This window comes from Mesoplodon densirostris, chromosome 2 (genome assembly GCF_025265405.1).
Source record: "Mesoplodon densirostris isolate mMesDen1 chromosome 2, mMesDen1 primary haplotype, whole genome shotgun sequence".
NCBI classification, from domain to species: domain Eukaryota; kingdom Metazoa; phylum Chordata; class Mammalia; order Artiodactyla; family Ziphiidae; genus Mesoplodon; species Mesoplodon densirostris.
Genome location: NC_082662.1, coordinates 158,124,597 through 158,145,107, shown reverse-complemented (window position 1 = coordinate 158,145,107; position 20,511 = coordinate 158,124,597). Strand labels below are relative to the sequence as shown.

The following is a 20,511-nucleotide window of genomic DNA, read 5'->3' as shown; positions in this document are numbered from 1 at the left end:
CTGTCGGGCCCATCATATGAAAGAAGTTTGACATCACCACCAGAATAGTCCCATCAACTGAACTAACAGCCAGGTAAAAATATGAAACTCCAATAATTTTTGGTTTTGAGAGGAAAAAAAGTGGGGACCTCTTGAACACTATTTTAAAAAATAGAGAGAATGTTTGAGATAGTAAGATGAGGACAGTGTTGCCTACAGCACAAAGGTTTTTTTTTTAAAAAAAACAGCTTATCACCTTTAATCCTGATCGTTGGCATGTTTCCAATTCCCTTCAGTGCCTGAGGGCTTACGACTGTTCAATTCTGCACACAAGCCTAATGATCAATGGCTTAATCAGAGAAAAGTCCTGGCCTAAAGTGAAAACCATTCAGGCTCGTCCTCCTGTCTGTGACAGACTCTCCACTGTGGGGATGATACCAGGACACAGCCCTGGAGGCCACCATGCCATGGCTCCCGTGTCGAAGTTCCTGCACTGGACAGGATGAGCAGGGGTGATGGGGAAACCCGCTCCCTGTTGGTCTTTGAGGAGAGAATCTAGCTTTGCTATTCAGAATGTGGTCCTCAGACTAACAGCTTTGGTGTCATCAAGAGCTTGTTAGACATGCAGAATCTCAGGCCCCACCCAGACTCACTGAATCAGAATCACCATTTCAACAACATCCCAGGTGATACATATGCATATTAAATTCTGAAAAGCACTGCTGTACAGAAAAACAAAAACTCCTCTAGAAACTGGGTCATCATCGTATATCATGGCCAAAAAAAAAAAAAAATCCCACAACAAATAACCAAAAATCCTGAAAACTCAAGATGAAAGGCAATGGATCCTTCATGAAGCCTAACCATGGTTGACATCTGGCCCTGTAGTGGTCACTTTAGACCAGTCACCTGGTTTCAATTCCATCTTGATCCTACTTCCATTTTGCCCACTCATCTTCCCACCTTCATCTCTTCTTGTGCCACTGGCAGGCAAAACAGCAAGCCGCCATTTGCAATGTATCTCAGTAGGTGAAGGCATTCTTCTTATCCTCACTCTGCCACTTGCTGCTTAGGTGACCACATGCAAGTTAGTTAAGCTCTCTGAGGCTTTATTTTCTTATCTATAAATAGGGAACGTAAGACTTACGTGATGTGTATGTTTGAGGATTAAATGAGAACAGTTATGTAACAGGCTGTTTGGTAATATTATTTTGGTAACTTCTTCCCTCAACCTACAGATCCAGTTTACTCCGGACTCTGCATCAGAGCCTGGGGACTTGAAGACTCAGAATAAATCCTCACACATATGTTTAGAAAAGCTTAGATCCTCTTGGAAGCCTCTGTTTATAATACCACCCGGCTCAGCATCAGTGGCACCTTCATCAGGCCTGTCTGCCTGGGAATGCCACAGAACAGATGTCTTCTCTAAACCCCCTCTCTGCTCACTTCAGGGCTGTGCATGTAGCAGGCCCTCAGCAAACGTTTGTTGAATGAATTAATTAATCATTGAAAGAAAATAGCTGTATGCCATAATCGCTTTGCCACTTGTGTGCTAACTTTGTCATTGTAAATGTGCATAAAAAGAACCTTTGCAGCTGGTTTGCAACCCTGGGGTCGTAAAACATAAAGCACTATGCAAACTTAAGTTATTACTTTTCATTGGCATCAAATACACAAGACTAGGTCTCTGCTGACCAGCACTCACAGACTGGATCAGAGGCTGATGGCTGATTCAGCTATTGTTTTTGCTTCAGCCATGGAAGAAATCTGTTCACTATCCTGGGCAGATGAGCCAACTGGCTCTGTCCGCCCAAAAAATAATTGATGAAAAATAGAAAACGTGGCATCCTGTGTGGTAGAAATACAATGCCATCCAGGTGGTTTACTTCTTTCTTTGATTCTAATCTAACTTAAGACTTCTCAGAGCTAGAGGGTCCCCTTAAGGGACAAACTCTCAACTTGTGTCCTGGAAGAAGAGGAAGCTATTCTTCTTAGCTTTCCCCATGGAAAGGAAGCAACTGGCTGGAAACCAACCAACCAACCCCCTGTGGATTATGCCCCAACCCCCAGTGGATTATGGACTACAAGGTACAACAGAAAGGAAGAGTTTGCTTATTGCCAATTGTCAACCCAGATAACCCCACTGATATGCCCCAAAAGCAATGGCAAGGAAAAGCTATGGCAAAGGTCAGATCTAACATAGCAATGAAAGTGATATTGGAAAAGAAAAGAGAGAAAGATCCAAGGAAATCCACTCCTGAATGGAGTACCAAAAAAAGAAAGAAAAAAAAAAAAAGAAATAAAGAGAGAAAGAAAATGTATTGAGCTTAGTGTGTCAGGTTGAGGATTAAAATTAAGCCCTTGGAAGTTCTTATTTGAAGAAAGTTCAAATTTTGGTCACTTCTCTGGAATCTACAGATCTATGGCTCTTTTTACTGGTTTCTTCTGAAGTAAGAACAAAATAAAGGATCTATTCCTTCAACAAACAGTACAACAGATGCTAATAATATGCCAGGCCCTGTGTCAGGGGTGAAGACTCAAAGATTGATAAGAAATGATCCTATTATTTTGCACTTCCTCCCAGATTTCTATCCAAAGTTCAGCTCTTTGTAGATACAATTGTGTGATTTGTTTTTTTCCAGTTAACTTTCTAAGTCTTTACTCTAGATAACAGAAACTTTTCAGAATGTATTTTTCACTGTGTTAAAAAAGTTTTATTATAAAAGTGGCACATGCTTACTGTAGGAAGAGCAACACAGAAGTTTTTAGTACAAAAAATAAAAGCCCCTACCCTATACCAATCCCTAATCTGAAACAAACAGATAACTTGTGTGTGTGTGTACATACATACACACACACATATGTAAATATACATAGATAGTGAGAGAAAGGCTAAAGATTATACTTATATAGATGTGTATATGCACATATTTATATATAACATTTTTAAAACAGACAAGACCCTAATATATCTACTTTTCTGCAACTTTCTTTGTTCACTTCCACATGGCTAGGAATAGAATATATCTGGATAGATAGACAGTAAACTGTAGTCATAGTTGCCTGGCTGCCTCTGGGGAGTGGAACTAGATGACTGGGAAATAAGAGTGAGAGGAAGATGTATTTTTCACTTTATTCTGTTTTACACATTTTGCCTTTTTTAAATAAACTTTTTAAATTACAAAAAGGAGGGAAATATGGTACATGCTGTCAAGTCTATTATCGTGGGAGACAGTCATACAGGGAAATGACAATACAGGGAAATGTCAAGAGCGCTGTCAAAGGATATATATAAGGAGCTCCAAGAGCATAAAATAGGAAGCAAAGAATTCTGACTAGAGCATCACAGAAGGCTTGGTGGAAGTGGTGATGTTAGAACTGGCTCTTGAAGAGTAGAAAGGTGATGGTAGAATAGGGGTAGATAGAGGACAAAGTTAGGCAGGCTCAGAAGTGTGGAAAGGCTCAATCTTCTCTTCTGAACCAGTGGGAACCTTGACCCTGGACCCAGAGTTGGGGCCTGACACTGGGTCAAGGTATCATTTAATTGCAGAGGGCAATTTATAGAGCTGAAGGGGGCGATTAAAAGACACACGCAAGAAACAGAAATCATAGCCAGGAAGACTAATCTGCTGATCCTAAGGGCCTAAGAAGAGAATAAGATCCATCCAGAAATGAGGCAAAGGAACAGACACCAGGGAATGGAGTAGGGTCAGGGGGCCAGGTGGGCAAGAGAGGGCCCAAGAGAAAATTTCTGAGTGGGACAAGTAATTGTGGAGAATTTAGAGCACATACCTGTGGCCTCAGACTGGGGCAGGAAGGGAGACTCTGAGGCCTTAAACTGTCTGGAATCAAATGCAAGCGTTTTGGATTGATAGCAAGCCGTCTTGTGTCAGCAGAGTGGAGGGATGCTCAGGGTAGGGAATGGTCAGTGATGCAGCAGCCGTAGAGGGTGGAGGGTGTGGTAGGCTGAATATTTGCTCCCAAAGATGCCCAGGTCCTAATTTCTAGAACCTATGAATGTTACCTGTGCCTGGCAAAAGAGATTTTGCAGATATGCTTAAATTAAGACCCTTGAGATGGGGAGATTATCCTGCATTATCTGGGTGGACCCAATGTAATCAAAAGGGTCCTTATGTGAGGAGGCAGGAAGAGTCAGAGAGAAGACCATGTGACTCAGACACTGGAGCGATGCACTTTGAAGATGGAGAAAGGGACCACAAGCCAAGGAATACAGGCGGCCACTATAAGCTGGAAAGGGCAAAAAAGGGGTTCTCTCCTAGAGCCTCTAGAAGGATCCTCCAGCCCCACTAGTACCTTGAGCTTAGACCACTGAAACTGACTTTGGACCTCTGGCCCCAGAACTTTCAGGAAATAAATTTATGTTGTTTTAAGCCACCAAGTTTGTAGTCATTTTTTACAGCAGCCATGGGAAACTAATACAGGGAGTGAAGCCATGTTCATGCTGAGAAGGCAGTAAGGCATTAGTGATGGGCTCCAAGCTGAAGAGTCATGTCATTAAGGGGCATTTAAAAAAGATAACAGATAGTGAAATGCAGAATGGACGAGAGTGGCAGGAAACTGAAGAAAAGGAGGCACCTGAGGAGGCTATTTCAATATTTCTTATGAGAGCTGATACTGTAAACTCATACAATTTTGAGAAATGGATGAGAAGACACCTGCTGAAGAAATATTTAGGGGGTAAAAAGAACAGAACTTGTAAATGGTTGAATGTGGAGGGTGGAGGAGAATGTAAAAGACCCCTCACTTTATATTTTGACCCATCAATGTGGTTCACGAATCTACTAGCAGATACAGAGAAAAGAGATGCTGATCATTGAGGTGCCTATAGAATATCCAGGTAGAAATGGTAAACACTCACAGACAAATGAGCTTTTGAATTTCAGGGAGAAGGGAAGGATTTGAGATGTGGGTTGAGGTAGATACAAAAGAGAATCACCCAGCAACAGTGAAGAAGAGATGAACATTAAGGGTGAAATCCTAGAAAATGACCAAAATGTAAGCGATTTCTTTAGAGGAGTGAGGGCAAAAAAGAAGGAGAAATAAAGGTCAAAGATTTATGAAGAGAATCTGGACAGAATAGCATCAGAGACACAAAGGGAGAGGATTTGCAAGAAGGCAGACCTGGCCAAAAGGGACAAATTCTTTAGCTGAGATAGATGAAATGGTCGCAGAATAGAAAAATGAACCTCTGCTTATAAAGTCTTTGATTTCCTTCTCCAGAGCAATTTCTGTAGTGTGATGGGGCTGAAAGCAATTATGTGAAGAGTAAAAAGAAGTTGAGGAAGTAGAGAAAAGATGTATAAGCTACTTACTCAAGAAATTTGATGGTGACATGTTGAAAGGAAACAGTGGTAAAAGAGTTGCATATTTATAAAAATATTATTTTTTGGAAAATAGAAGGTTGGCGAAGGGATAATTGTGGCTGAAGAGGTTGCAGAGATTAAAAAAGAGGAGGCTAATGAATGAGTGAGGACTCAGAGGAAGCAGAGAGGGAAGGAAGCAAGTGTACAGGTGGAGAGATTCGCCTGAAGAGGAGGAACTCACTGCATTTCCTGAGACACAAGGGCAAAGGATGATGAGAAAAGATGGAAGTCAGTTTAGAAGTAGAGAGAGTGAGGTTGGAAATTTCAATTCAGATAGTCTTTATTTGCTCTGTAAAAGAAAAAGAAGAGAGGCTAATCTTAGACCGTAAGAAATGGAAATATGTTATTCATGGGCTCCAGTCAGACTTATCTTAAGTCAGGTGCTCCTAAATATTGGTCTGACCAAACCATATAGTGGTTGTATGATGAATAAGTGGCTGTTGAATAAAAGGCTGCCTCCTGAAGATCTGTTCAAAAATATCCATCTCTGAGTTCTTATCAGTCAGGCATACCTAAAGCATTGTATGTGTCTATGATAAAGCCCACGTGGGAAGTCACCACATCAGAAGAGCTTTTAACCACCATTCCCACCGAGACGACCCCAACTGCCATCACTAACAACAACCTCAACAATAAAAAACACCTGCTGAGGGATTGTCATGTGCCGGGCTCTGTGCTGGACCCTGGGATTTTAAAGTTGAATAAGAGAAGTTGTGTAGTGATTTGTAGAAAGAAGAGGGAAGTCTTTAACTCAAATGTGTGACCTGAGAAAGCCTCTCACCTAAAGGGGGACTCCTAGGATCCATAAACTGTCAGAGCTGGAAGAAACTACAGAAGGCTTTACAGGGGAGATGCCAATAGTTAACTGACTAAACAAAAGTCACCTGGTAGATTCTAGAGTCCCAGCCTTTCAGTCCTGTGATCTTGACATTTCATTTCACCCCAATAAACCTCTTTCCTATTCAATCCATAAGCAATCTTAGGTATCTAATCATAGGTACAAAAGCAAAGAACACAAAACCCCTTTTCATTGGAAAGTTTCTCAAGTTAGAAAAGGCAAGAACATGTAATTAAAGGACTCGAGTCTAAAAAGGTGTCACTTTTATGCCATGGTAGGTATAGCCCTCTCAGAACACTTGTCACCACTAGTGTATAAATTCCATTCTGGAGCAATCCTCTCCAGAGTGCAGAAAAGCAGAAGAAAATCTTCCTTTGTCTTATGTACTTATAATCCTTAATCAGTAGCATGCTTCGTGCTTTTGGAATAAAAAGAAATTAGTGCGTAGGGAGAAGAAAAATATTTAAGGGTAAGAATCACATCCAACAATAAGAGAGATAAACTCTATGACACAGAGGTAAGATTCAGGAGTCAGCTGGGGGGCAGGTATACATGGACAATTGCAAGAGATCAAAATAAACATACTAAAATGTTTGAATATCTTTGAATATCAATAACAAGCCAGGGGTGATATACATCATATTTATGAGAACTAAAGCCAACAGTTGGACTGTGACAAAATTAGTTTCTGTGTGTAAGAATGGAGAGGGATAGGGCATAGTGCCAAGGCCATGGACAAATTTCCCTCCTGGGCTTAGTATTTAACCTTAAGGATACTACAACGCTCAGGATAGACACAAGAGGTAGAACCAGGATTTCTGAGGAAGGTCAGACTCGCATCTCCCAGCAGTCCTAGAGCCTGGCAATCCTTGAACCACTGGCAAACAGAAATAGAGGAGGCTTTAGTCCTTTGGTTCAATCATTAGGCTCTGGCATGGAAACATAACAAAGTTTTGCCAGCTGGAACTGGTCTTATCGAAATGTGCTTACATTATACTCCTTCTTGGCAAATTGGAATCAGAACAATTTTAAGATGCTGAAGTTTGAAGGGATACAAGAAGCCTGTGGTTGTCTCTTTGAGCTTAGAGGAATCAGGACCTGGGGGGAAGCCTGCAGTCCAGGTACACGCCTCTTGTTTCTTTTGGAAGAAAGCTCCCAGCCAGAAGAGGGGCTCTCATGCCTCTACTACCTCTTGAGCAAGACAAAACAGAAATCTGTATGGAGCTCAGAGAACCAAGAGCGTCTCAGCCACGGGAGTATATTTTCCCCCACTGTAGCACTGATGACAGCAGGGGGTCCCTGGTCTCAGAGGGACCCTTGATCATTAAATCTTAGGATGACCTACTTCTTGAGTTTTCACTGTGCTAATTTCATCACTTGCCCTTTAGCAACTCACACATCCATAATTTGAGCTCATCAGAATGCCATGAGGATAAGCTCAGAAGAAGAAATTCCATGAATGGCAATTCTAAACAAGTCTCGGTTGATCAGAACATAAATTTACCAGCCAGTATTCCTCCTACATCAGAAGGTGATTCAAAGGGTTCCAGAAATTCCAATTTCTTATACTTACTTGGACTGAATACTAACTTGCCATCAAACAGTGGATCAAGATTTATTTGTGAGGCTGTTATCCAGAGCTACACAAACACCTGGGGCAATGGAGATTTCCTCACAGCACAGAGCAGTAGGAAAATTGCCCCTAAACACAGGGCAGGATGGAGTGAGAAGGGGTTTACTATGCAATTACCGGAAGGGGTTGCCAGCCAGTGTAGGATGGGATTGCCGGAGGCAGGGAGTGGTGGGGGAGACTGAAACGTTCTCCTTTTCTCCCCTACTCCGTAAGAACAGTCTAGTATTTTGCCCGTGCTATGGTAACAGGATGCGTGGTGGCTGGTAAGCCCTTTAGAAGACTCTCTCTATGATAACCCGCTCAGTGGTCATACAGTTTGGAGCCCCTCCTGCGTATAAAGTTTCCCCAAATACTCCCATTTTGACATTTGGTTTTAGCAACCAAACCTTGGCAATTTAAAGGGTGGGCAAGAACATCGAGGCACATCTGAATTAGTCCTTCACCTACAGACTCCTTATTTTTGGTCCTATGGATGTATACCTAGGCAGCCAGGACTTGCACAGGGAGTAGAACTTGCTGATGAGCATGTCACTCACCTTTGCTGATGTCTTCGTATTCCAGCCAGAGTCGCCGCTGGACCTGCCTGTTTGGGTACCAGATAGAGCAGGATTCCTCAAAGCCGTAGATAGCTTCCTGGATGTAATGGTTGCCAAACTGGTCCAACAAGGCTACAAAATCCCCACGAGATGTAGCCCCGTCTAGGGAGTGGAGAGCATTGCTGAGGGCTATGGAGAAACAACACCCAAGAAAAAGAGTGAGGACTTACAATATGGGTATCTGGATTCCCACGCCATTCAGCCTCAATGTGCAAGTGCCATGTGGCCCAAAGTGATGTTGGAGAGCTGGCTGGAGCTACCAGGTACTTCCAGGTAGTGAAATCAGACATTTCAGTTCCTAAAAGAATATTTCTTCCACCCAGTTAGTTATGTTGTCAACTTCATGCAAGTTAAGTATAACATTATCAAATCTCCACTACCTCCCTGCTTAAGTCAAAGTTTTTTGTTTCAAATCACAAGTCATGACATTAAATCAATTTAGTGAGCTCAAATAATAGCATTTAAAAAGTGAAAAAGAATAGCACAGTCTAAAATAGAAACGCAAATACCAGCAGAGAACATTTCACTTGGGAAGATGAAGTATGGCTTCATGAACCTTCTGTGGTGTGTACGTGGGGACATGCCTGTGCACAAGGTCGCAGTGTAAAATGTGCTGTAACTGTGGGTAGTGACCAAAAAGGTTTTCAGGATGCTGCCTTCATGCAGAGGAATGGGTAATGGGAAGATAATGGAAGAAGATAGATAAGGAAAGCCACTAAAACACTGCTTACATTTATTTAAGAAAATCAGAAGTATAAAGACTTTGAAATGGCAAATGGAGGAAGGAATCTGTCTGCCTCCTCCCCAGACAAATCTCCTTGGATTTGCCTTCCCTGTTTAAGAGAATCATATTTGTCAGGAAGATAACCTATGGCAAATTTTCCAAATCCAATACCTTCCCTACCTGACCAACTTTGTACAGCCTTCTTTTTGACACACCTGTGTCCTATCAGGACAAGGCACAACCCGGCCCAGGCTTGAGACCCCAAGTGCAGAGGTCCACATCGTCCATGATGCCATGTGTGGCTTTTAAAAGCACGTGGCAACAGATATGTGATTGTTAACCCCTGATATGCATAGCACCTGTGCTGCGTGTAAACTGAGTATGTGAAAAATACTGCCGTATTTTTCTAGGATGGCGAGTAACTTTGTGCGTTCCAAGTGTTTTCTGCACCAGCAGAGTTCACTTCAGTAATAGCCACATCCCACTCTCTTCTTGCCAAGAACTCTTTCGTGATAGAAAATAAAAAGTTCTGAGTCCCTTTGTGTACTTTGGAGATGTTCTATATCCTGAATGCCTCTTCTTTCTCTAGTATATGTCTCACTTCTCTTCACAACTCTCTATCTATCCCTTACCCTCTATCTCTCTCTAGTTGGCCCTAAGGCTCGGCCTCCCTGTTGCTGACCCTGAGTCCTCTCTCCTTGTCTTGTTCCTTTGCCAGCAATCGCATCTGGCTCTAGTTACCCTTTTATTCAACACAGCAAAGCCAGACTCTGGAGCATAAACCTCAGGTCTGGTACATTCTTCAGGTAGCCCCAGAGGAAGGAGTAATGTTCTTCTGGTCCATGGGGATGAGGCAGAATAGGGATATAAACCTATGTTAAGGCCACTTTGTAGAAATTTTCTCTTTTGCAAATTGCACAGTGGGATTGCTCAAATGCTAGGAAAAGCTTGACTCAAGGCATTTATCACTAAGATTTGAGGAATACTTATACAAGGTGCCTCATTTTTCTGTTTTGGAACAATTTATCCTAAGTTCAGAATTCACTACTCCTTAACTTATTAGATATAAAGATATATATATACATATCTATATATATATAAAACATAGATGTAGATGTAGATAAATCTATATCCATCTATCTATCTATCTATCTATCCATCTATCTTGCTTACTTGCTTTTAGGAACCACAGCTGTTTTCTATTTTTCCACTCCCCTTCCTCTTTCTTGCTCTCTTTCCCTTATTTCTTTCATCATATAGAACCTCTAAGGTACAGTAAAGTATATTCTTTGCATTTGGAAAGTTTTATTCTGTCATTTTATAAAAAGTTTGCTTTTGAATATCCTCTCTACACACTGGGTGACCCCAGGAAATATGATAAAGTAAGTGTTTAAATTTATCTCCAGTGGTTCCCGCCTTGCCCTTTCCATCTCTCCTATTATCCAAGATAAAACTTGCAATTTAATCTATGCTAAGAAAATGATCTGATTCCAGCCATTTGCCCGGAAAGGTGAATCGAGTGACCAGGTTATAGATCTCGTGGAGTGGCTACATTTTGGATGGCATCTTCAACATTGATAAAAGGCTTGTGCCCTTGGGAAGGAATGCCACACCCCAGGAGCAGGTGGGAGGGATGGCTTGCAGCTGTGCTCACCCTGAGAGACAGTCACTTGTTTGAGTTTGATGTGGTACATCACAGAGCGGACCTTCCAGTGCTGCAGGACGGGGTATCCGGACACCTCACTGAAGTTCACCATCCCTAGGGACAGAGGAAATGCGGGCTCAGTGCATGTAGTGGATTCTCAAGTCCCAAGTCTACTGCGTTAGGGGGTGTAATTGTGAGGAAATGAGAAAGCATTTTTGGATGGAGAAAATTTCTGGAATCATAGTAACAACAGCTATCACTTATTGAACCTATACTCTGTGCCAGGCATTCGGCTAAGCACTTTGTATATAGTCATATGATCCTTGTAAACTAGGTGTTATTGTCTGCATCTTATAAATGAGAAAGCTGAAGCTTAGAGAGGAGTTTGCATAAGGGCCCTAGGCCACCAGGTAGAGCCAGGATAAAGTTCCAGATGTGTCTGAGACCAGAACAGGGTTCGTAACTATTCTACTACAATACTCCTTTAATAAACTCATATGAAACTCTGGGCTTACTGTAACACACAGGTTTTTACTCTCTTTAACAGCTGCAATAATTGACTCAGCTCAAGTTCCTGATAACACCGATTTCTGTGTCCCGTTTAACTGATTTGTGTTCCGTATCTAAGTTTTAATTACCGTGAAGCTGATAATGCTTGTTTCGTCTTTACCAGGAGGGACAGTGTAGCATGACTAAGTTAGTAAGGGGCAGGAATGGGCCCTATACTGAGTGTCATCTATGTGCTAGACACATGACAGGCACTTTATTTGTGGTCCCTATTTTACAGATGGGAAAACTGAGGCTCTGGGAAGCCAAGTTACTTATCCAAGGTCATTCTCAATAAATACATCCTTGTAGCCTCTTAGTGATGTTGTAATGAGCTGTTCTTGCTTGAACACCTTGGAGAAAGAGTGGCACTCTACTTGAATTCTAGCCACTACTATATATATAAAATGCTACAGAAACAAAATAATTAGGCCACAGGAAATAAAAAAATCACCTTGCTAAGTTTAGAGCACCAATTTTGGCTTCATTTCTATGCCTGATGTATGCACACGTGTGTGTATATATGTACATATGCAAATACAATGGCCACATATATGATAAATTTAGATAGATAGTGAGCGTGTGTGTGTAAATATAATGGCAATAATACATACGTAGTGAATTATCCTGCCATTTTGACCCATGCTTCCCTTCAGGCTAAATCAACTAATTTAGTGCCTAAACTGGATGAAGAGTAGGTAGGATTAATTAGCTGCTTGTCAACTCTGATCAAATTAGCTGAGTAATTGCCAAATTTCCATTTCTGTGTGAATCATATGGGAATAATTATTGGTAGAAAAACAGGAAAAAAGGTCAGAAGAGGTGCTTACTGAATCAATTGCTTAAATTTGATCTCAGGTAATCAAAGATAAGTTACTTGAAACTAAAAGAAGGTTTTCAGCAATTTTCCTTTCAAATGCTCTTATTTTAGGGCATTAAGCTTTGTGACGGCAGTCATACTTCTGCATACTCTGGTTTTTCGCCTTTATGTTAATTGTAAAAGCGTATAAAGGAAATTCTAACTTTACAAGTTTAAGACTCCAGTCACATACCTCCACGGTACGTTTCATTACAGTTATACTGTGCATGTTTTGTAAAACTGTTCTACATAGTATGCATTCTCTAGTAACGCTAGCTCATCAGCTTGCTGTTATTTCAGAAACTCTATTAATAAAAAGATAGCAAGCCCGATAAATTAAGATTTTTCAATATATCAGAAAACATTCCCTTGAATGGACTTGTTTCCTATCAGGAAAAGAACAGGGCAGGAAATCAGGAGGCGGGAGTTCTAAGGCACCCATGCTGCCGAAGGGGGCAGTTTCTGCCTGCCAATCAACTGGCCTGAGCTTCCTCTCTGGTTACCTGGCCAGGGGACCTTGCGATTCTCAGTTGTTGCATCTGTAAAGTGAGTGGCTTAGCTCAGATGACCCCTTGTTTCCTTTTCAACTCTGTGATTCCAACCAGCTGTGTGACCTGGGGCTAGGCAACTCATTTCTTTCAGTTTTCGTATCTGAAAAGTGGGGATGATAGTATTCATCCTGCCTACTTTACAGGTAGGTTGTCAGGACAAAATAAAGTTATGGGTATAAAAGCACATTGAGAAAAGATAAAACATCATATACATACATGGTTTCCATAAAGTTGTCACCCTCCTCCCTACCTCTCTCTCATCACTTCTAATTGTGTGAACTTGACATTTGTTAATTGACGTTTTTGTTATAAATTCCCAGGCCTTAGCTCAGGTCAGTAGAGGGAAGGGAAAATAAAAGAAGCACGTGTGTTGGCGGTGGGCAGGGATGACAGTGTCCCACATTCGCCCAGGATGAGCCAAACAACCGAACTCCATTACTTCACTGCTAAACAACAATTCTACTGAGTGCCTTTATGCTACACCATAGTCAGGGAAACAGTTATATAACTGTTAATGCTTGGGAAATGTTGTTCTGTGCCCACTTACAGATAATATTTCCATTAGTTAAAAGGAAAGGGATATTTTAAAATATATTTTTTCTTGCTGAGTCATAGGATTCTTTCTCGATGTGCCCTTGCAATGCGGTTAGTTCCAGTTTTTTATTTCATTTTATTATTATTTGTGATACCTTTGTGAATGACTTTTTTTTCCAAACAAAATCTGTTTTCTCAAGAAAGAACATTATCTTTCCCTACATATGCTTGAAAAAAGAATGACTGAATAGACCTATGTGAAAGAAAAAGAAAGAAAGAAAGAAAGAAGGAAAGAAGGAAAGGAAGCAGGCAGGCAAGGTAAGAAAGAAAGAAAGAATAGAGAAAGAAGAAGGGAGGAAGGAAACAAGAAAGGGAGGGAGTAAGGGAGGGAAGGAGGGAGGGAGGAAGAAAGAAAGAAAGAAAGAAAAACAAAGAAACAAAGAAAGAGAGAAAGAAAAAGAAAGAAAGAAGGGAGGGAGGGAAGGAAGGAAGAAAGAAAAGAAAGAAAGGAAGAAAGAAAGAAAAATAAAGAAACAAAGAAAGAAAGAGAGAAAGAAAAAGAAAGAAAGAAGGGAGGGAGGGAAGGAAGAAAGAAAAGAAAGAAAGGAAGAAAGAAAGAAAAACAAAGAAACAAAGAAAGAGAAAGAAAGAAGGGAGGGAGGGAAGGAAGGAAGAAAGAAAAGAAAGGAAGAAAGAAAGAAAGAAAGAGAAAGAAAGTTTTCTCCTGTTATTTTATTGAAATGTCAAGGGGATGTTTAAGACTTCGTGATTATGGCACCCATCGGACCCATGAATGTGACCAGCAGCCTCCTATTCCTCCTTGATCTGCCTCTGGACTCTCTTTTTTTTCTCAGCTGAGAGACTGAAAATACAAATGGATGATGGCCAGACCACATGTAAAAACAGAACTCTGACCCACAATCTGCAGCAACCAGCCCAGCAAACCACCCTATTATCTACAGCAACCAGCCCAAGAAGCTAATCTACCGTCTCTAAGTCAGACTTGTAGGAAGTCAGACCATTATCTCTTCTAGTTCAGGAAGCCAAATAATAACCCCTGTAACAATCAGGCCAAACTCCCCAGGACTTGATTAATAACCAACAGCGTCCCTAATGTTTGTTCTTGCTTCCAAGTTAGGTTCCACCAGAGAAAGTCAAACAGGTCTCCTAAACATCTACCTAAGAATACCTCACTCCTGGTTAGCTGGATCACCTGCCAACAGCTTACATACCTATCAGGGCATATCTGAAGCCCTCCCTCTTTTCCACTCTGAAGCTTTCCTACTTCTCTGCCTGCCTCTCAGTCTCTGCCAAAGCGCAAGTGATGGTGGCTGACTCCCCTGCTGTGTGTAAATAGCCTTCACCTGTTTTCATTTTGTTGGCCTTCATTTATTTCCACACAACTTATAACACCAAAAAGGCTTGTAAAGCATAAGAGTTCTTAACTGTTTTGGTAAGGAAGAAGGTAATCAGCAAGATAAAGCACATACGTCAGAAACTTTCCAGTACATTCTTTAAGCCAATAATTCTGAAAGATCGAAATAGCTGTTATGTGTAAAAGGATTCTCTAGTTAAATAGAGTTGGGAATTGCTGGGCTAAGTAAAGTAAAGGGTATTTCTTTAGTGCAGGACTTCTTGGAATCTGTTCCATGCTCAGGTGCTGCAGATTGCTGAGAGGTAGATGCTACTGTCTTTCCAAATTATCTGAAGATAGAACCTATCTGAAGATAGAACCTATTTATGAGTGGAGGGCTGGTTTTTCATGAAAAAAACATGCTTGAAAATGCTGATATAGAAGAATCTGAAGATCACTTTCGCCCTAAAATCTTTTAAGCTTGTAGGTTTATGGGGATTGCAACCTATAATAGCACATAGTGCGGCATGATATGACATTCTCTATATGACTCTCAAGAAAGATATAATTAAAATGTTACCAGGGCTTCCCTGGTGGCGCAGTGGTTGAGAGTCCGCCTGCCGATGCAGGGGACACGGGTTCGTGCCCTGGTCTGGGAAGATCCCACGTGCCGCGGAGCGGCTGGGCCCGTGAGCCATGGCCACTGAGCCTGCGCGTCCGGAGCCTGTGCTCCGCCAACGGGAGAGGCCACAGTGGTGAGAGGCCCGCTTACCGCAAAAAAAAAAAAAAATGTTACCAGAACTAGGAAATAAATATGGAAGAAAAGTGGTCAACCACCTCTAACTGATTCTTCTAGTTATTCTGGGCTTTGAAAAAACAAGACTGATTCCTTCTTACATCAAAGGAAATACCTGCTCTTGGACTAACTGGTATCACTTTTTAATCAAAATACATTAAAAAGAAAGGCTGGGTAGAAAACTAGCAGGTCAAGAAAAGTTCTCTCTGTACTTTTAGGAATGTCTCTGTCTCAAGACCATGAAAAAGGAAAAAGGTCCCACCAGGACATCCTTCCACTCCTTTTGCCTCTGATATACCAAATCAAGAGAGGTCCAAGGGCACAGGGAAGAAAGAAGTTTCTCTTGTGGATTTGAACAAAATTTGGATCTTTTTCTTATTTCCAAAGATGGAGATTCAGACACATGTTTTTCTGATGTTTCTCAGGTCTATCCTCCCCAAAAGGCTCAGGTAGCATCCAGGACTACTCTGTGTCTTCCCAGCCTAACAACTGAAATCTCACTTCCACGTAAGTTCTAATGTGTGAGAGAGTTGTCCTGGTGACTCTTTAAACAGAAGCCAGGTAGTTTATTGGCAGTGTTGAGCCTGTCCGACTTCTGTGTGCCATCTCACACCTCCTTTACAAGGCATTTTACACACACCCGGCAAGTGTTTCTCAGCCAATGACATGGAAACAAGAAAACTAGATTGCCAAACACTAGAGACGTAGGCTTTCAGGACACACCCAGAGGTGAACTTTAATTTTTTCAGGTTTGTGTGTGTGTGTATGTGTGTGTGTGATCTTTTAGAAGGCAGCTTATTTCGATAAGATTTATTTCCGGTCCAGAATATATCTAATTGTTTTCTCTCTTGCTCCCTTTCCTTCTTCTATAAGGAAAGCACAGTTTGCTAGTTTAAATGTTCATATTTTCTTTCTTCCTTGGTATATTTATTTATTTAATAAACATACATCTCAGTACGTATCAGGAACTGTTTTTAAAACTTTATGAATATTTATTCCTCATACTAATCCTATAAGAAAGATAATACTATAATATCCATTTTTACAGGTTAAAAACTGAGCCATGGAGAAGGTAAGTAACTTGTCCAAGATCACACAGCCAGTGAAGAGTTGAGCTTAGCTGTCAGGATCCAGAGCCTAAGCTGGTGATCACTCTGCTATACTAACTCAGACAGACCTACTTATAATCCCATTCCCGTCTAAACGAAATTTTCGGACATAACTTGATATCTGAAAAAGGCTTACACTCAGTTCAAGCCATTCTTCAGAAAAGGGGAAAATAAAGGGGAGAAGGGTCTAGAATAAGGAAGACACAGAATGAAGAAGGGAGAGGAGTAATGAGAAATGAACAAAGGTGACAATGGAAGAGCTCATGTCGAGACTCCTAGTAAGTGATGCTGAGTTCCCGGTTGGCTGCCTCTTAAGGGTCCCTGGAACACTTTGAAATGCCTTCTTTGGTCCAGGAGGTGCTAACTGGGGGTCTTTAGTGGCACAGAAAGGAGAAACGACCCCTAGTATTCCTGCCTCCCCCAATCAGCCCATACCTTCGTTCCACAGTGAGCTGAGGAACAGAGTGCCATTGGGCTCAAAGCAACATTGAGTGACAGGTGTTATGATCCCCATTTATGATGGGGGCCGTGAGACCCCAAGAGACTGTATTGTCTAATGTCACACAGCTAGAAAGCAGCAGAGCCAGGAGTCAAACCCAGGGTCGTTTGACAACAAAGTTCTATCATTCTCTATTCTCTCACACTGCTCTAGAAGCACTTGCCGGGGAACCAATGACAGATATTTAGGCTCTAAGCAATCCACCTTCTTTCTACCTCTACGGTGACCTAGTCACTTCCGCTAATCCACTGAGAACTCTGAACTCTTACATATCTATTATTTCATTTGTTTTCAAAGCATCCCAATAAGACTAGCAGGGAGAGGTATTATTATGGCCATTTTGCAGATAATTATGTGATAATATTGGCTGTTTTACTGACAAATAATCCTACTAGTGTTCAGTTTTAGGACTGAGCTTTTATCACATATCAAGAAAGTCACTGGCTTTGAAACCAAAATAAGCAAGGTCAAGAGTCTTGAGCTTACAGCAACACAGGGAGCTGCTTGTTTGTTTCTGCCAGTTAAGTAAGGTGTGTGGTACACTCACCAGTCAAGAAGTCTGGGTCCGGGGTTGGTTCTGAGATTTCCTCCAGGCACTGATTCTCCAGGGGGACAGTGGCCACCACAAGACCATCTGGCAGTTGCTGGTCTAAACCTCGAGCAAAGTTGTTTTGCCTGGAAACAGAGGCTGACTTTCATCTCTGAGTGTTAAAGTGAATGCCACTCTTTGGTGAGCGATCTATGTCTCAACCCACAATGGACCAAAAACGTCCCCTCACCCTGAACCCCACTCAACGTACATGTATGGAGCAAGACACGAGTGTGAGAAGTAGGGCAAGGGCTGAGGGAGATGAGAAATAAACCAGCTGAAAAGGTCTACTTACAAGATTGAGAATATTCTTCCCCCCATCCCACCCCAGTCCCTACTCCCTGATCCCCTCTCCACAAGATCTGGGCAAATGCAGCCACCACAATATTCACTATGACACCTCACTGCTTGCCATTGGCAAATGAGGTCCCAGACTAAAAGGGGAAATTTTAGTAAGGTCTACTGTCTGTAACAGAAAACACAACTGACTCCAAAAAATAGCTCAAAAGTTTACTATCAGTTTGTTTGTAAGAGTCCAGACCTAGCTTGCTATCAACTGCTGGTCCATATTATAACACTTTCAACATCATCATCATCATCATCATCACCATCATCTCCTGAAATGCATGGATTCTGAGGACGATGTATTCAAATAACCTAAGATAGATTAGGGACAGGGGTCAAATGGAGAATTTCCTAGAAATATTCTAAGTCAGTGGTTTGAAACATTTTGTTCTCAAGACCCCCTTTGCACTCTTAAAAATAACTGAAGGCCCCAAGTAGTTTTTGTTTATGTAGATTATATCTATCAACATTTACCATATTAGAAATTGAAAGAAAAAATTTTAAAAATATTTATTGATATATTTTTAGATGACAATAATAAATCCATGAAATATTAACATGTCTTAAAAAATGATGAGACAAGTGGCATTATTTTACATTTTTTGCAAGTTTTTTAAATGTCTGATTTCATAGAAGACAGCTGAATTCTCACCTCTGCATTCAACTTATTGCAATATATTTTTGGATTGAAGTATATGAAGGAAACCCATCTTCTCTGTAGTTGGAAAAGGCAGGACTTTGAATATCCCCTGAGAGGATCTCAGGGACCCTCAGGGATTCTTGGACCCTACTGAGGAGCTATGCTAGATTGACTCATTCGCCAAGACTCAGAGGGATGATAGAACCTGAGCATTTTGTGGTGGCTTCCATGGAAAACCTTGTAGTCTCTGCCTGGGCAAGGTAAAAATTTATTTTAACACTTTACTGTTCAGGGTTCTTGGGTTCTGGAAGGAGGAGTGTGAACCTAGTAAAGACCAGGGGAGAGAAAATAACCTATCCTTTTAGGGTCACATTTACCTGGATCCAAGATACAAGACTTTACGCTGACTTTAAGACCCATCAGAGAAGAGATCCATCAACAGCCCTGAATAACCAGTGCTATGGACATGGGGTTCACCTGAATGTTCCTTTCAGCACCTGTCCAGCAGCCACTTCCTTGGAATGGTTGTTGTAACCAAAGAACATCTCCCCAAAGAGGGTCTGGTTCATGGGGAGCTCTCTGCTTTCCCCACAGTCACCTCCCTCTGGACAGGTCTCTGTGATGAGCTGGCAAGAGCGTCCATCCACACCAAGCTTGTAATCCTCGATGCACCTAGCATGGCGGAAAGCTCAAGATAAGAAGTGATTCCGTCAATGAGCCACGCAGCCAACGCAACCCAATAGATTGGAAAAAAGTGCCTTGGGAGAATGTTGGATAGCCAAAGATTATGAGTATCCTGATTTGACTTTGTCCCCTATATAACTCAGTTTCTTAGGTCTATAAACCGAGTCTTCTTGCATTATGTGATCATACAGAGCCTCTCACCTTTCCTTCGCGGATAAGTGCTTCCAGAGCTTTGCAGTTCTTTCTCCTCTAATAAGTGTAGGATTTCCCAGATAGGTCTGAGTAAGAATCACTGGATATAAGCTTATAAATGAGTTAACACATTTAAATCCAAAATATTCTAGAGTCTTTCTCCAGAACAATGTATATGGTCAGACCCTGCATTTGTTTGGAGGGTAATTAGGCAGCAAAAAGAATGACACCTGTGCTTAAGAAATTAATAACCTTCTAACCTGGTCCTGTGACAAGTCAGCTAAGAAATTAAAAAGATTGATCATCTTGCAGCTGTGCTCTGTTTGTTTTTTTTTTTTTTTTTTTTTTTTTTGCGGTATGCGGGCCTCTCACTGCTGCGGCCTCCCCCGTTGCGGAGCACAGGCTCCGGACGCGCAGGCTCCGGACGCGCAGGCTCAGCGGCCATGGCCCACGGGCCCAGCCGCTCCGCGGCACATGGGATCCTCCCAGACCGGGGCACGAACCCGCATCCCCTGCATCGGCAGGCGGACTCTCAACCACCCGCGCCACCAGGGAGGCCCTGTGCTCTGTTTGAATATATGCAAACATAAGATCAACCCTTATTAACTCCCCCTTAATTCAGAGTAGCATTCCTGAACTGAAGAGATGTTAGGGCGTGTTGTGTGGACACCTCCTTGATATCCTCCCCATTAAACATGTGCAGTTACTCTAATGGAAGAGCAATACTGATGTTGGTAGATATGGGTCAATAACCCGTAAGTCATTAATTGGACTTTATTTGTAGTTATAGTGAGAAGAACATAATTTGTTCGTTCAAGTAAGAACGGCTTTGATAAAGCTGTCATTTTAAAAGCATTGATTTAATTTGGGTCTCTCCTTAGAAACATACCAAATTTGGAATTTATAGATGTTCATGACATTAAAACACATCATTTATTGCTATCTATAGTAATTGTTGCAATAAGATAAAGACCTCTGTTCTATATAGAGGAACAAATTATCATCGTTTTAAGT

The 20,511-nt window shown here is 41.6% G+C and overlaps 1 protein-coding gene across 2 annotated transcripts in view; it reads right to left on the bottom strand.

Moving 5' to 3' along the window:
* The window catches only part of ASTN1 (astrotactin 1), a 335,381-nt gene that overhangs the window by 69,162 nt on the left and 245,708 nt on the right, over positions 1-20,511 (bottom strand). For both annotated transcript variants that reach the window (XM_060088555.1, XM_060088557.1), the window contains exons 13-16: positions 19,099-19,293; positions 17,595-17,722; positions 10,809-10,913; positions 8,371-8,559 (exon numbers count right to left, since the gene is read on the bottom strand). In XM_060088555.1, coding sequence (XP_059944538.1) covers positions 8,371-8,559; positions 10,809-10,913; positions 17,595-17,722; positions 19,099-19,293 — 617 coding nt within the window. The remainder of the gene's footprint in view (positions 1-8,370; positions 8,560-10,808; positions 10,914-17,594; positions 17,723-19,098; positions 19,294-20,511) is intronic.